The 17,389-nt window shown below is 38.8% G+C and overlaps 1 protein-coding gene across 1 annotated transcript in view; it reads left to right on the top strand.

Annotated features, from left to right (window-relative positions):
• LOC127421045 (protein lin-28 homolog A-like) overlaps positions 1-6,439 on the top strand; it is an 11,469-nt gene extending 5,030 nt beyond the window's left edge. The window contains exons 4-5 of the mRNA XM_051663753.1: positions 2,561-2,739; positions 6,197-6,439. Of these exons, the coding sequence (XP_051519713.1) occupies positions 2,561-2,739; positions 6,197-6,419 (402 nt within the window). The 3' untranslated portion in view covers positions 6,420-6,439. The remainder of the gene's footprint in view (positions 1-2,560; positions 2,740-6,196) is intronic.
• The last annotated feature ends 10,950 nt before the right edge of the window (positions 6,440-17,389 follow it).

The raw sequence follows: 17,389 nt of genomic DNA, 5'->3' as shown, positions 1-17,389 counted from the left end.
ACAAAAAACGGCGAAGACACATACTTGCACAGCTTTTAGTTTGTTATTCTCCAACACTGCCAGCTAGCATACAGCTAACAACAATCAATACCAAAAGCAGTCCAATGAAACACTCAGAATGTGTGGAATTTACTACAGATCATTAAGGAGTTTAATGTGTGAAAGAGCAAAGACAACATTCTCCAAGGCATGTCCTAGCAAGAAGATAAGCAATCTTACAAAGGTTGATTTGAAGGTATTGTATCAACTCCACCTAAGCAGATGTATACATCTTTTAAACAGCATGGCTGAAATCAACATGGAGACCAAAGATCAAGCAAATTTGTTTATGGTTGGCGTGTTAGATGATGTACCAATTGGCAGTTTAAGAGTACAAACAGAAGGTTATTTTTAAAGGTAGATCCTTTCTCAAGCCCCATTTCCATGTGCCTGTAGAGCAACTATCTCAGGAATGCGAGCTTCCCCCACTTCTTTCAAACGCTCAACACTGATGAGCAGGGTGAGATTTAACCAGATGCAGTTGTTTTGGGGGAGCTCATCAGCCCACTCCAGTCATCTCAATGGCCACACTTTAATTGTCTCACCCTCGTCTCTAAAAATAGATATTGGTGCTAATGTGACGATAGGATTTTAGAGCACACAAATTGGCACGTCGATATCCAGTCCAATACGATGCCTTTATCTGGTCAGTTTTTGAAGCATCATAGATGTATTCATAACTGGTCATGATATCGGACAATCCTGAATGTTTGGGTTGGTGGTAAGAATATAAGGGTGTCTCCTTAACCTTAGGCACATTCAGCCCTGTGAATTTTTAGAAAGTAAATTCCATTCTTTATTTATTTTTTTCATTTTCTTTTTTACTCTGTGCCTAGTTTAATTTGTGTATTAACAATGGCCAACAATGTATGTACATGCATCACAGGAGGTTTTAATTTTTTCTGAAATCCAAGCAAATTCATACCGGTGTCATTTCCAGCACATCTCAAATTCTGTATTGTTTTTTTTATAGAATTCTGTGCTGGAAATGATGCTGATGGAAATGACTTGCATCTTGCATATTTGCGGCATCAATAACAATGATTGGATACAGCTCGCAACGGACATGCAACCTGTCAGTGGAGCTTCTCTTCTGTGGAAATGTCCCCAAGCATATCAGCTCTGTTTGTCTTTCATTTTTTTTAAACATACCACAAATACACACACAAAACGGACACTGTCTCCATCACGGCAGTTTGCCATTACTGTTCAACATTACATGACTTCTCAATTAGCAGCTCAGAGTGACGAAGAGCTCAAGTTCAAACACTCAGTAGGCATCCTTTTATTTCTTGTTTTTAGAAAAAAGTTATAAGAAACTGTGTCAGAGTATATAGACTATATACAGTATTAAGCACAGGGGCACTTCTTATTTTGTGATTTGATTGACCTGTTCTGTATGGTGCTATTATTATCCATTTGCCTTTTTTGGCTTCTGTTAAAGATAATTTTTCATGGGCAGACTGCGATTTCTATTGGCCGACAGACATTAGCAGAGCACAGGGACAGGGAGCGAAGTCACAGTTATTTTGAAATGAGAGGTTGCGAGTGGAACAGACAATGGGTGCAATCCATGAATCTGCCTAAATACGAAATGCACAACTTTCTCTGCACACAGCGCTGCGCCCCAGCATACAGAACGCTTCAACACTAGAACATGTATGGATCTGCAAGTTTATTTACAGATGTATTGATTTCATAAGGATGGAGTTGAACATTGTGTGTAGAGGACTAAAACACATGGGGAAAGATATAAGGGGTGAAGGGCAAATTGGTCGAAGTGAGGTGGCACGGTAGTCGAAGTAAGGGGGGTACGGCCCCCTGAGGGACCCCCCCACCCCAGATGACCAATACAGATCTTCAGAGTTCATTAGGAAAGAGACCAGAGAAAGAAGCCATTTTGAATTTCAGGGCTACATGACTAGTTTGTCATGATGGTTTGAGTGTGAGGAGGGTGTAGAGTGTTGTTGGGGCAGGGAAGATGCGGTTTGTACTGGTTTTTTACAGAAATGCAAACCTCGGAAAAGCATATTGACATTTAAAGTGGATCTGTATTAAATTTGAGGAGATTGTGAAATACAAATAAAATGCAAAATGCTATTAGTTTCGAGGAAAAAGTTAACATGAATTAACTTTAACATGAATATCAGAGTTTCTAAGTATTTGGTATGACCCACCCTTTTGCATTTTAACTGCAGCGTGCACTCAAGACGGCATGGACTCAGTGTTTGTTGATTAGTGAAATAATGCAGAATCTTAAATATTTCTCATAAATTTTATATCATAACATTTCTTTTGTTTATACATCTTACAAAATCCTAAAACATTTTATTCACTCAAGAGTTTTGGACCCAATTTATGTTGTCAAGAAATCTTTAACAACTACAGAATGAAACTTTTTTTTATTTCCTCATCGCAATCATTCAAACACAATCATCAAATTTGCCAGTTTGTTGAGCTAGTTCCTGCCTGAGCTAATGATCCAAGTGTTTGAAGCAGTGTTTGTATCGTCTCTTGACAGAGCAAGCTTTATATGGAGGGTTTCCGCTGTCTGAAGGAAGGGGAGGAGGTCGAGTTCACCTTTAAAAGGTCTTCTAAGGGTCTGGAGTCCTTGCGGGTAACAGGGCCAGGCGGGGCACCATGTGTTGGCAGTGAGAAGAAACCCAAAGGTGCCCAAAAGCGCCGGTCAAAAGGAGACCGGTAAGTGAAGAATATTATAAATTATCATATGTTCTATATGATGAGTGATTTATGATGTTAGACAGCGTTTCATTTTGTTTAAATTAGTTGTTTCACTTTATTTAGGCATACTCGTCCTCATGTACTAGGCATATATCCATTTACTTGCAAAGATGTTGGTTTTTGAGACTATTCCTAAAAACCCTCCCATTTTTTGCTGCCCCAATTTATAGCAGGTGTCTTTAACTACTATGTACGAACATTAAAATACATACAACACAATGTTTTTATTGGGTAACTACATGTTGATCTGTTGTACAAAATTCTCACAAGATTCACGGTTGCTGCTTCTGAGGTTGAGGTAGGGTAGGTTTAGGGTCAGGGTTAGTGTTAAGGGTCAGGTTTAGTGTTTTGGGTTAGTGAATGAATGAATGAATGTTACTTTTATATAGCGCTTTTCTGACAGTACACACAAAGCACTTTACACAGTGAACAGGGGACTCTCCTCAACCACCACCACCAGTGTGCAGCATCCACCTGGATGATGCGACAGCAGCCATAGTGCGCCAGTACGCTCACCACACACCAGCTATTGGTGGAGAGGAGAAGATTAGTGGTTAGGGTTTAGGGTTAACAGTGTAATTACAGATGTAATTAAATGCAGGTGTATAACTGTTAGTACAATGCAACAACACATGTATATAATATGTGCATCTGTTCGCATTTCTGTGACAGCTGAAGAGTGTTCGACAATGAACAAGAGAAAATGGACATTATTTTGAATTTGTTGAGCGGAAAAGAGAAACAGTTCTGTGAAGTGTTTTATAAAGTAACTTGATAGTAAAGTAATGGTCAAATTATGTGATTTCTGATTAAGTAAATCAGTAAATTAATATGATTACAAGTTTAGAAAATTAGTAATTTGTAGTGGATTACTCTGAATAAATTGGCCAACATTCTTCATAATGTAAAGTAGTTGAACTTAGTTACCGTTTTGCTCAAATTAGCTACATTACAGGCTACAACTAAAACTTGTAAACCTCATTTAAAGCTACTGTATTTAATGGGGTAATGTCTTTTTGACATGTATAACTATTAGATTATAAAATGTATTTTTGCAATCAGAGTAGGGTTGGCAACTTTTTGGATAGGAGCAATTGGAGCAATATTTGTTGGGCACAAAAACCGTTAGGATGACGACATTACACTTCAACAGATACATTTACACAATACAAGTAATAAAACTAGAAAAAACTATGCCTGGGTAACTCAGCGAGTATTGACGCTGACTACCACCCCTGGAGTCGCAAGTTCGAATCCAGGGTGTGCTGAGTGACTCCAGCCAGGTCTTCTAAGCAACCAAATTGGCCGGTTGCTATGGAGGGTAGAGTCACATGGGGTAACCTCCTCGTGGTCACAATTAGTGGTTCTCGCTCTCAATGGGGCACGTGGTATGTTGTGCTTGGATCGCGGAGAGTAGCATGAGCCTCCACATGCTGCGAGTCTCCACGGTGTCATGAACAGCGAGCCACATGATAAGATGCATGGGTTGACTGTCTCAGAAGCAGAGGCAACTGAGACTTGTTCTCCGCCACCCGGATTGAGGTGAGTAACCGCGCCACCATGAGGACCTACCAAGTAGTGGGAATTGGGCATTCCAAATTAGGAGAAAAGGGGATAAAAACAAATTATATATAGGAAAAAAAAATGCTTATGAGGTTTTAAGGGTTGTTTACTAATTCTTAATTAGTATTTATAACATGATGTAAAATGATTCACTATTTGGCAAGTATTGCATGCTTGACAGTGCTGCCCTACAAAGGCAAAATAGTAACAACAGCAACACTGAGAATGAGAAAAGTCCTTAAAGTTACTTGTTTTTTTTGTGTGGATTTTGCAGTTATTACAATTTCCACACTCCGTTTTCTTTGTATGTCACAGGACAGAACAGAATCTAAAGGCAATAGTACATTTTAGTTTTCTGTGTCCGGTTATGTCTCACTCACAGTGCATGTAATGCAAATTTCATCAGAATAGGCCACGCAAAGCATCCGCATGTAGTCCAGATTTTGTAACCTCGCACATCTGTCCTTGACTGTGCATGTCGTTTGCGCATACTCCTGGAGTTGACCGTACTAACAAGAATCACAAAGCAGTCGTAGTGTGTATGCATTGAATGCAGTGGCGTAGTCTCCCCCCACCCCACCCAGTATTTATACCATGATCAATGGAAACATGTAGATGGTTCATGCTTCAACCTCCCCCCACCCCCCAATATTAAAGCCAAATCTACACCCTTGGTTGAATGTGTCCATACAGACTCTCAATCAAAAGACACACTCTACAGACTCAATAAGAGACTCGAATTTGGTTTGACGGTTTGTTAATATGCATAGTATACATAGCAAGGCACATTGTTATTTTTTACAGATTTTTATTTTAGTCATATTTTTAGCTTTTTAATGAAAATTGTCTCAAGTAATTTATCAATTTTAGTCAATACTCTAAACTGGCATGATGAAAATAAAATTTTAGCTGAGTACACTAAAGTATTAGCTACTTTTTAGAAGTTACTGTGTTGTGATTGTGAATATTTGACACTTTAGAGACTTTATGTTTGACAGTTTTTAGGATATTTGTGTTGCAATCCTTTACAGAAACGGCATATTCACAACACAAGTTACACATTCTGACTACCACGCAACTCTGTTCAAATAACCCTTTGATATGCTTCACGTTTGTTATGGAAATAAACGATTAATTCTATAATTTTATATAATGTCCACAATCTTTATGGTTGCAGCCTCAGTTTTACAGCAGTGCATTGATGCATTGCTCCAGGTTGCTGTAGTAACAGTCATGCAACTTACACGTGGCCTGTGATTAATGCACAACTGCCGTAATCGGGAATCTTAAAGAATTCAACATGTGGAAATCCCCATTTTCAAAGATTTACTGTACCTGCTGGTTATCTTTGATATTCTGTCTCTCTGTTCATGCTTTTTGATGGAGAATAAGATCCTGCCCTTTTAATTAATCACAGATGTAGGTGCCTGAGAAAGGTCAGAGGTCAATGCTGCCATAGCAACCCTGAGGTGTGATGAATGTGAGCTGGGTGGGGGTGGGCAGTGGAGAGCAGGGATCAAAGTGCAAAGGTCAGGCTGCATACTGAAACAAAGAGCCAAAGAGATGCCCCACCTCCTCTAAACCACGACTCCTTCCTCTGCCTGATCAATTACATTTTCCTGAATTCTGTTGGAGAATGTAGTAGAGAGCTGACAGGCTTAAATGCAAAGAAAGAAATAACTTTTTTTTTACAAAATAGAAGCCAGTATACAGTACATACTGCACAGTACAGAATAATCCGTAAACTAGTATTCCATTCCAAACAAACCCTGATAATTTGTCTGCTGTGGCCAATGATTTTAAATGTTCTAGTGCTCTCTCATGGTCACTTGTTTCCCTGCACCATTTACAGGTGCTTCAACTGTGGAGTGCCAAACCATCATGCTAAAGAATGCCAACTGCCACCTCAGCCAAAAAAGTGCCACTTTTGCCAAAGCATCACCCACATGGTGGCCAACTGCCCAATCAAAGCACAGCAGTTGTCACCAGGATCTCAGGGAAAGTCCACAACTTCAACAACAGGAGAAGAGGAGGACATGAGCCACACCCCTTTACCTCCTGAGATCTCCGATTAGACGGGGAAAATCGTCAGGTTAACACATGCGCCAATCAAAAAGTTTCAGTGGAATGCTGCTTTTGGAACTAACTCAGGATTTTATTTTTAAAACAGCATAAAGGAATGTCTCCTCACTTTTGTACTTGAATCAGGAAGTTCAGATCACATGAGATGGATATTAATATTCAAAGGTGTAGTATGAAAAATATGAACATTATCCTTTCTATTCTTTTTGTGACCATCACCTTTGTAAAACAGTCTCAAGCTCGACTATGTGCTTTTAGATCCTTGCATTTATTAACAGAATTGATTTGGTATATGCTGTTTAAAATCACAAGTGTTCCTGTCTAGTCACCAAGATGGCTAATGAAGAAATGGATCTATTTAAAGGGTGAATCTCACGAAAATATGTCCAGGTCACATTTCATCATACATTTTCATTACAAGCCTTGGAGTATGCTTTTCATGCCTGCTGCTGAGCCTTCTAAACTTTCAAAATATATTCCATTGGAAAATATATTAATAAAAAATTAATAAATACAAACTTTGCAATTTAATTTTAGATTTATATAAAATAATATATATTTAAAATAATTCCATATACAAGGAATTGTTTTATACATTATTTTAAATGTAATATATATTATTATTTAAAATAATATGTAAAATAATTCCTAGATGAAATGTGACCCAGACTGTTCAAATATGTTCTGGACTGATTTTGTGAGATGCATCCTAGTAATGTTTAGCGGGTGTGCGTGTGAGAGATTATATTGTTTTTTCTGCCATAGCTAGCAAAGTGTCTTAGATTTGTACTGAAACAATCAAAACGCATCATGTTTACTAGTTGCAATAGGCCTGGATATTACAGTGGTGGAATGCAAATCTATCTGGGTTAAAGCACATCATCTCTTTCTTGCTTACTGACGATGGAATGTATTGACATCCACTAGTACATTTGAAAAATCTTTTTGCATATCTCTAGAGTTTTTCTAAGTGTTTTATTATCTTTTCAACTTATTTCCTTGGGTCTAAAGGTTAAGGTGAATGTTAAAAGAATGTGGCATAAGATATTTGCTGATTGTGATTGTGCGTATCAAATTTCGGCCTTTAGTATTAGCCTTTAGTCAGTCTGTCAGCTTTGATTATTTAGTCGCTCTGTCACTATTACCAAGAGCAAGGCACAGTGGCTTTATTGGATTATTTAATGCTATGTGATTGTAATGGAAGGTTCGCCCTCATTTAAAAATCTAGAAAGTTCTAGGAAACATCCTGAAGGAATATACCATATTCTCAACTGGTACTTGAAAACTCGAGCCAGAACAATAGCACATGTTTAATGATAATCGCTTGTTATTCTTTGTCAAAATACTTTTTTCTTATAAAAGTTAGAAGGGACTCAAATGATGTGGCAAGTTTCTCAAGGTTTACTCCATTTCTAGAGGAGATACTGACCAACTTGACCTCACTTTATTGTAAATAACTATTGTAATCTTTGTTTACCACACTGTTATTTATTTGTAGCCACACCAGCTGACCTCAGACTAAACTTGTGATGTTCAGATGGACTCTGTTCGCTCCTAGTCACAACAAGAGCTCGTTTCTTTTGTAGGTGATTTTTTAAAAAAAAACATTTTTTTTAGTAATTCACATATCAGTTGACAGTTATTCTAAAAGGGGGCAGAGAGAAGATGGCAGTGTTTCAACGGATGCCAAAATGACGATACTCTGAAGCACTACGTTTATTTATGGGCATTCTTTGTTGAACTCTATTGCAAAGAAGTTTAATGTTGAAGATTTCCCCCATGACTGCAGTCAAAGTAATAGAAGTTCTCTTTCCGGATGGGGAGAAACAGAGTTTGTAAGTTTTAGTTTTGTGTTCTGTCTCATTGAAGGTCCTCAAACTTTCATGAACACCATGGAAAACTTAAAGGGATGCTTCACCCCCATGTTGTTCCAAAGCTGTACTGTATGTCTGACTTTCCTCTGTGGAACAGAAATTTAGATTGTTGGCCTCAGTTACCATTCATTTTCATTGCATCTTCTTTTTTTCCTTACAATAAAGATGTGAATGGTGACTGATGCTAACACTCTGCCTAACATCATTTATTTTTGGGATGAACTATTCTATTAAATTCAGAGGGAGAACAGGTCAAATGTGTGATTTCTGCACAATTAGATGCCAGACGGAATTGCAATTAGTTTGATTGAACGTGATACTGACTAGGGAGAGTTGAGCAGCATGATTGTCCAAACTCAAACAAGATGTGATGAGAATGGTCGACCGATCAAAGCATTGCTTTTGTTGATCAGTTAAACCAAGTCAATCACCTCAAAACGGCTTCTCCGCTCAACAAGTGTGTTTTTGCTGTACAGAGACGGCTTTGCCTCCCAAACAAATATAATCCTGTTTTATTGCATGATAGTAGGTGTTCGAGAAGAGCAGTCAGGGATGAGTGGATGGGTCTTCCCTCAAACAAACAGTTGAAACATGTTGAAGTTTTCAGTTGAATGTGTGTAAGGGTTTCTTTCTCATTGAGATGATATTCCATCAGCCTGAGATTTGAGCCATTTTACAGTGTCCAACATCGCTTGAGGCTACTTTATGCCATTATTGTATATTCCATTATTATTGCCATATTTTGATATTGTGTGTTTTTATCTTAATTTTATTTAAAGTGAGAACAAGATATGTAACTTGTTTTGAATCTATACAAATCTACCTCAGAGTGTGTTGAAATGTATTAAATGGATATTGTCACCAGGGCATTGTCCATTTAAACGTGAATGTGATGTGTGTGTGTGTGTGTATGTCTGCTTTTTTTTTTTTTTTTAAGTATTTAATTTTGGAGAGAGGTGTAATTGTTTTAAATGTAGACGCACTGTTTAAACTCTTGGTAAAAAGTAATCAAAGTTTTGGTTGACATGTAAGCAAACTTTATTTTGTATCATAGATCGATGCAACTGCAACTGTGTTCCAGTTATCATTTTGCAACTGTAATGAATTCTGAGATTGACAACTCAGGAATATGTTATAAATATTTTGTGCTTGTGTTTTTAATTAAATTTAATCAATTATGGTGATCTTGCTAAAATTATAATTATTATTTTTGCTTCTCAATCTCATTTTTATTCTGGTCTTGCTTGCAGATGCTCAGGGTTACAAATGCTGCACAAATATGAAGCCCTGCTCATGTTCAGTTTGGTTTTTGAGGTGTTTTCTCTTTACAGGTTCTACACTTGTGTTCCATTTGTGTTTTTGTGTTCCAGTGACCAAAGAATGTAGCCACGCTGACTTTATGGCATTTTGATTGTGGGATGTCTTCTGCATCATTTTACAAAAATTGTTCCATCTTCAATTTATTGTGATGAAGCATGCAAATAATGTTGTGCCCAAGAAGTGTTTTAGTGTTAACATCGACCACTGCTTTCTAGTGAATAAATATCATTTTTTAATGACTTTTGTGACTGTTTTCTTTTCACTCTTTCTGCTTGTCTTGGTGTTTAAAAAACCTGACCAATACAGTGGTAAACTATTTATGAATTGATCAAGTTTATTGTGCAGGACGGAGCATGATTTGTTTCCATGCAAATCTCAAGAATTCTGTTGCTGATACCAAAATCATAGTGATGAACAGTACTATTTAACCCTACATTGTCTCAAGAAACAGCATCTATCCTGTGTCCTTTGTGGCATTTTTTTAATTTTTTTTTATTTGAAACCATTCAAAGTGCATACATTTATGATTAGTGTACAACAGTGTGAAAGGCCTGTTTTATTGTGGTCCCAAAATGTATAATAATAGGGGGAAAATGGCATTTATTGAATATTAAGGGAGTAACATCATTTGTAAAGAAAATGTAAAAACTTAATCAGTTTAAAAACTTGGCAAATGATGTCTTGTCTATTTCAATCACTAATCAGTTATTTACTTAAAGGAATAGTTCACCTGAAAATAAAGAGTTTTAGATGAATATTTCAGCTCTGTAGGTCCTCGCAATGCAAATGAATGGTGACCAAAATTTTAAGCTCCAAAAGCATAAAAAGGCATCATAAAAGTAATCCATAAGACTCCAGTGGTTTAATCCATGTCTACAGAAGTGATATGATAGGTGTGGGTGAGAAACAGAACAATATGTAGCCAGTGGGTTTCAAAGAAACAACACGAATACAAAAAAATATCTTTTGGGGTTTTTCTTTCTGACTGCTGTCTCGGAACAAGGACAGTGATCAATGGGGCCGTACTGAAAAGGGGACTAAAAAAATATAAAATATATAATAAAATGAAAAATGGAAATGAAATACAAAAATGAGATGCAGAAATGAAATATGGTTGAGGCTAATTTCAAAATGAAATACAAACAGGGCATTAGCCTGCCCATATGCTTCAGCATAAATCATCTTAATACATGCTTATTCACAGCATTTTATGCATTTAAATACTTGCATAAATCCCTCAAAGAATTGTATGCATTTTTAACCAGGCTTTAAGGAAATATATTACAGTTTAAAACAATAGAATTCTCATTACACATGTTATCATATATAACACAAATTACACTTATTCACTCTGGGCTGTAAATCATTAAATAAGAGACAGTATGATTAATTCTAAATTTACATATCCAGTTCTCACATGTGTGCCAAAACGTGGTAAAACTCCACACATGCAATCCATATGCATCCTTCAAAAATGATCCATAACAAACACTCAATTTTAAGATACGACTCTTCTGAACACATACACTATATTGCCAAAAGTATTCGCTCACCCATCCAAATAATTGAATTCAGGTGTTCCAATCACTTCCATGGCCACAGGTGTATAAAATGAAGCACCTAGGCATGCAGACTGCTTCTACAAACATTTGTGAAAGAATGGGCCTTTCTCAGAGCTCAGTGAATTCCAGCGTGGTACTGTGATAGGATGCCACCTGTGCAACAAGTCCAGTTGTGAAATTTCCTCGCTACTAAATATTCCACAGACAACTGTCAGTGGTATTATAACAAAGTGGAAGAGATTGGGAATGACAGCAACTCAGCCACAAAGTGGTAGGCCACGTAAAATGACAGAGCGGCGTCAGCAGATGCTGAGGCGCATAGTGCGCAGAGGTCACCAACTTTCTGCAGAGTCAATCGCTACAGACCTCCAAAGTTCATGTGGCCTTTAGATTAGTTCAAGAACAGTGCATAGAGAGCTTCATGGAATGGGTTTCCATGGCCGAGCAGCTGCATCCAAGCCATACATCACCAAGTGCAATGCAAAGCGTCGGATGCAGTGGTGTAAAGCACGCCGCCACTGGACTCTAGAGCAGTGGAGATGCGTTCTCTGGAGTGACGAATCACGCTTCTCCATCTGGCAATCTGATGGACGAGTCTGGGTTTGGCGGTTGCCAGGAGAACGGTACTTGTCTGACTGCATTGTGCCAACTGTGAAGTTTGGTGGAGGGGGATTATGGTGTGGGGTTGTTTTTCAGGAGCTGGGCTTGGCCCCTTAGTTCCAGTGAAAGGAACTCTGAATGCTTCAGCATACCAAGAGATTTTGGACAATTCCATGCTCCCAACTTTGTGGGAACAGTTTGGGGATGGCCCCTTCCTGTTCCAACATGACTGTGCACCAGTGCACAAAGCAAGGTCCATAAAGACATGGATGAGCGAGTTTGGTGTGGAAGAACTTGACTGGCCTGCACAGAGTCCTGACCTCAACCCGATAGAGCACCTTTGGGATGAATTAGAGCGAAGACTGCGAGCCAGGCCTTCTCGTCCAACATCAGTGTCTGACCTCACAAATGTGCTTCTGGAAGAATGGTCAAAAATTCCCATAAATACACTCCTAAACCTTGTGGAAAGCCTTCCCAGAAGAGTTGAAGCTGTTATAGCTGCAAAGGGTGGGCCGACGTCATATTAAACCCTATGGATTAAGAATGGGATGTCACTTAAGTTCATATGCGTCTAAAGGCAGATGAGCGAATACTTTTGGCAATATAGTGTATTTAATGCAATTTATAAGCATCTTGTGTGAAATTTGATATTTACCCAAAGTAATTTTCAACCGATGAACAAAACCGCGAGCTCTCTTGCACAATGTATGCTCTCAGGTCTCCAACACCAGAGAGTGCTGGAAAGTGGGTGTTGCAAAACTCTTAAAGGGACCACATCCAATTTATGACTAGAGTTAAATTACATGAAATTTCTCCACTTGGCTAAATATATTTAAGTTCTTTTTCACTACTAATCTCCACTTTCACATTCACATTCTTCTTCTTTTCTTTTTGGCGATTTGCATTCTTCATGAATATTGCCCCCCTACTGGGCAGGGAGGAGAATTTATAGTAAAAAAGACTTAAATATTGATCTCTTTCTCAACTACACCTATCATATCACTTCTGAAGACATGGATTAAAACACTGGAGTCACATGGATTACTTTTATGCTGCCTTTATGTGCTTTTTGGAGCTTAAAGTTCTGGACCCTCTTGACTTGCATTGAATGGACATACAGAGCTGAAATATTCTTCCAAAAATCTTAATTTCAGTTCTGCAGAAGAATGAAAGTCATACACATCTGGGATGGCATGAGGGTGAGTAAATCTTCTTTTGGCTGCTCCCGTTAGTAAAAATGTTAGTACATGCCTATTTCACAAATGACTCTCAAATCTCTATTGACTCGTCCTGCAGTCAAAATGAACTTTGAACATCCATTGCAACAAAACCATTTCTTCCCACTTAAGTCAAACCATTTTTGCAGCGTTACAGGGGTTTAGGAAGGTGTTGTAGTGATTTTTTTTTTTTTTTCTGCCATCAGAGGCCTGTTTCACAAAGCTATTTAAACAAACTCAATGTTTCAGACTGACAAAACCAGATTAAGCCAAACCAGTTTGTTTGGGTTCAGCAAATGCATGTGGTGAATGAGGATCCCTGAAATTATATATTTTTTTTTAATTCTAGACAAAATAATTGTCATTTATTCATTTGTTAATAAAATACTTGAGATGCCAATGTTATGAAATGCCAAATGTAATTTAAATGAACAGGAAATGCTGCACCCAGAAGTGTTAATTTTCAATTAGCATTATCTTTATTTGTTACACATAAAAGAATCTTGCTGTCTCAAAAGTGTTTGCAAACTCTGCTCTACCCAAGTGTGGAGGGGAAAGGCCACAAATCACCTTAAATAATAATAATAAAAATAAATAAATAAATGAAAATCCCAATTTTAATCCCAAAAATCATTATTCTAGTTATAATCCAAACATCCATTATTATTTTTTATTTCACATGAATTACATCATCAATATTCAATAAAAATAATTTTTTTTTTTTCTTTATATACTTTAAAATAAGAAGAAAAAAAAATCTAATTTTCTTTAAGGGGCGCCTTTAACCCTGTTGTACCCTAACACTTTAAAATAAGAATGTTAACACTATTTCATAAAACTTACAAGGAACAACAGTAAGCCCTATATTTTTTAACATTTAACTAAATTTAAAAAAGCTGTAAAAATGATTAAGTGTTAGTTCATAAAACCTGATGCATTAAAGGATTGGTTTGTCCAAAAATAAAAACCTCTTCAAGTCAAGTTAATTTTTATTTGTATAGCGCTTTCCACGACACTTATCGTTTGAAAGCAGCTTTACAGAAAATCATGCATTAACAAAAAATGAAACCGTAATATCTATAAAGTCTTAGAGTGATCATTGTGTAGTTTGATTAAATATGATTGTAAATTGTGTATAAAAATTAAATAATTATTGTATTTAGAACCCCTGTGAGCAAGCTGAAGGCGACTGTGCAAGGAACACACACACACACAAAAAAATGTTGGTTAATGGAGAAAAATAACCTTGGGAGAAATCAGGTTCACTGTGGGGGCCAGTTTCCCTCTGGCTAACCAGCATGAATATAATGGCAATATTACTTATTTATGTGCAGTGCAGGTCATGGTTTAAGATTAGTAAACTACGTAAGTATTAAGGGCCAGTGTTTAAAAAAAAAAAAAAGATTAATAACTAATGTCTTTGAAGTCCATCCTGGATGAACTGCAGATGTTCACATAGATGCATTGGTCTTTGTTAGTTGGCTGAAGAAGGTGTTTGTTGGCAATTAAATGATAGTCTATGTATTCCATTTAAGCAGTGTAGTCCATCAATAGACAAAGGTGATGCAGACAGAGATCAACGAGGTGCATCGTAGTTCAGCTGGCAGGTCATTTCGGTGAGGTTCGGTGGGTTCCATCCTAAATCCAGGGTTGAGGCAGTGGCATATGAAGTATCCAATGTCTTACAGTTGGAGTTAGCATCAGTTCATCCTCTGAAGTCCATTGTAAAAAACTGAAGTGATGTATGGCTAGCACCGGCTGGATTTAGTCTTCATCACTCAGAGATACATAGCAGTGGAGTCCAACACTAAGCAGGAACAAATCTTTAAATTCAGTCTGTTCTTCACACAAAGTTATGACTTAAAAAGACATAGGGTCGTTGGACCTCTTATACAATAATTTATAGTGTTTTTATTATTATTATTATGATTGTTATTATTATTATTATTATGGAGCTTGACAGCCCCTGTCCTCATTCACATTCATTATATGGAAAAAAGTGGCTAGGATATTCTTAAAAAAAAAAAAACAAAACCTTTTTTGTACTTCATGACAGAATTTTTGTTTTCAGTGGGATTTTTTTTATTTTTTTTTATTTTCAAATTATTGTTGATCAGTTAATGTTTCCCTCCCCATATAATCCTTTAAAGGGATAGTTCACCCAAAAATGAAAATTCTGTCATCATTTACTCACCCTCATGCCATCCCAGCTGTGTATGACTTTCTTTCTTCTGCCTCTTTCTTCTATCAAGTCTTTCTGCTCTCTTGATCTGGAATTTCTCATGCTTCTGTGTTGACCATTCTGGGTACCGAGGGAATTCACAGCGGTCATTATCACTGCTGTGTACATCCCGCCACAAGCTGACACAGATCGGGCACTCAAGGAACTGTATGGGAGTATAAGCAAGCAGGACACCGCGCACCCTGAGGCCGCGTTCATTGTGACCGGGGACTTTAATAAAGCCAGTTTCAAATCAGTCGCACCAAAATACCACCAGCACATTAGTTTCAACACACGAGGGGACCGGGTTGTGGACCATTGCTACTCTCCCTTCCAGGATGGCTACAAATCCCTCCCCCGCCCACCATTTGGCAAATCGGACCACTCTTCCATTCTGCTTCTGCCTGCTTACAGGCAGAAACTGAAACAGGAAGCACCCACCCTCAGAACGATCCAGTGCTGGTCGGACCAATCAGACTCTATGCTACAGGACTGTTTTGATCACACGGACTGGGAGATGTTCCGGTCCGCCTCTGATGACGACATCGAGCTTTACGCTGATAGCGTAATGTGTTTCATCAAAAAGTGCGTGGAGGACGTCGTTCCGACCAGAACAACATGGATCTATCCGAACCAGAAGCCATGGATAAATGGCGATGTTCACGCAGCACTTAATGTGCGGACCTCCGCTTTCAATTCCGGGAACGCGGAGGAGCATAAACAAGCCAGAACAGCAAAACGCCAGTACAGGAACAAGATTGAAGGACAGTTTAACACCACCAACTCTAGAACTTAGACTTTAAAGAGAATAAAAACTCCGCCATGAACACCGCTGCCTCTCTCCCGGATGAGCTAAATACATTTTATGCTCGTTTTGAGGGAAATAACACCGCCCTCGCGGAGAGAGCTCTCGCGGCAAAAGCTACAGAGGTTAGTTCACTCTCCGTCTCTGTAGCGGATGTAACCCGATCCTTCCGACGGGTGAATATCCGCAAAGCCGCGGGCCCAGATGGCATTCCGGGCCATGTCATCAGAGCATGCGCGAACCAGCTGGCTGGTGTTTTTACAGACATTTTCAGCCTTTCCCTCTCTTTGTCTGTAGTCCCAACATTCTTTAAAACATCCACCATTGTGCCTGTTCCAAAGCAATCAAAAATAACTTGCTTAAATGACTGGTGTCCTGTTGCTCTGACCCCCATCATCAGCAAATGCTTTGAGAGACTAATCAGAGATTACATCTGCTCTGTGCTGCCTCTCTCTCTAGACCCATTGCAGTTTGCTTACCGCAACAACCGCTCCACTGATGATGCCATTGCATCTACAATACACACTGCTCTCTCCCACCTGGAAAAAAAGAACACTTATGTGAGAATGTTGTTTGTAGACTACAGCTCAGCATTCAACACCATAGTGCCCTCCAAGCTAGATGAGAAACTCCAGGCTCTGGGCTTAAAAAGCTCGCTGTGAAGCTGGATCCTGGACTTGCTGTCAAGCAGACGCCAGGTGGTTAGAATAGGCAGCAACATCTCCTCATCACTGACCCTCAACACTGGAGCCCCGCAGGGCTGTGTTCTCAGCCCACTCTTGTTTTCCTTGTACACACATGACTGTGTGGCAACACACAGCTCCAATGCCATCATTAAGTTTGCTGATGACACGACGGTGGTAGTTCTGATCACTGACAATGATGAAACAGCCTACAGAGAGGAGGTGCACACTCTGACACACTGGTGTCAGGAGCACAACTTCTCCCTCAACGTCAGTAAGACAAAGGAGCTTGTGGTGGACTTCAGAAGAAAAGACAGAGAACACAGTCCCATCACCATCAATGGAGCACCAGTGGAGAGAGTCAGCAGCTTCAAGTTCCTGGGTGTCCACATCACTGAGGAACTCACATGGTCCATCCACACTGAAGTCGTTGTGAAGAAGGCTCATCAGTGCCTCTTCTTCCTGAGACGGCTGAGGAAGTTTGGAATGAACCGCCACATCCTCACACGGTTCTACACCTGCACTGTAGAGAGCATCCTGACTGGCTGCATCTGCCTGGTACGGCAATAGCACTGCCCACAACCGCAAAGCACTGCAAAGGGTTGTGCAAACTGCCAGACACATCATCGGAGGTGAGCTTTCATCCCTCCAGGACATATATACCAGGCGGTGTGTGAAAAA

This window comes from Myxocyprinus asiaticus, chromosome 30 (assembly GCF_019703515.2).
Source record: "Myxocyprinus asiaticus isolate MX2 ecotype Aquarium Trade chromosome 30, UBuf_Myxa_2, whole genome shotgun sequence".
NCBI lineage: Eukaryota > Metazoa > Chordata > Actinopteri > Cypriniformes > Catostomidae > Myxocyprinus > Myxocyprinus asiaticus.
This window is presented reverse-complemented; position numbering and strand designations above follow the sequence as displayed.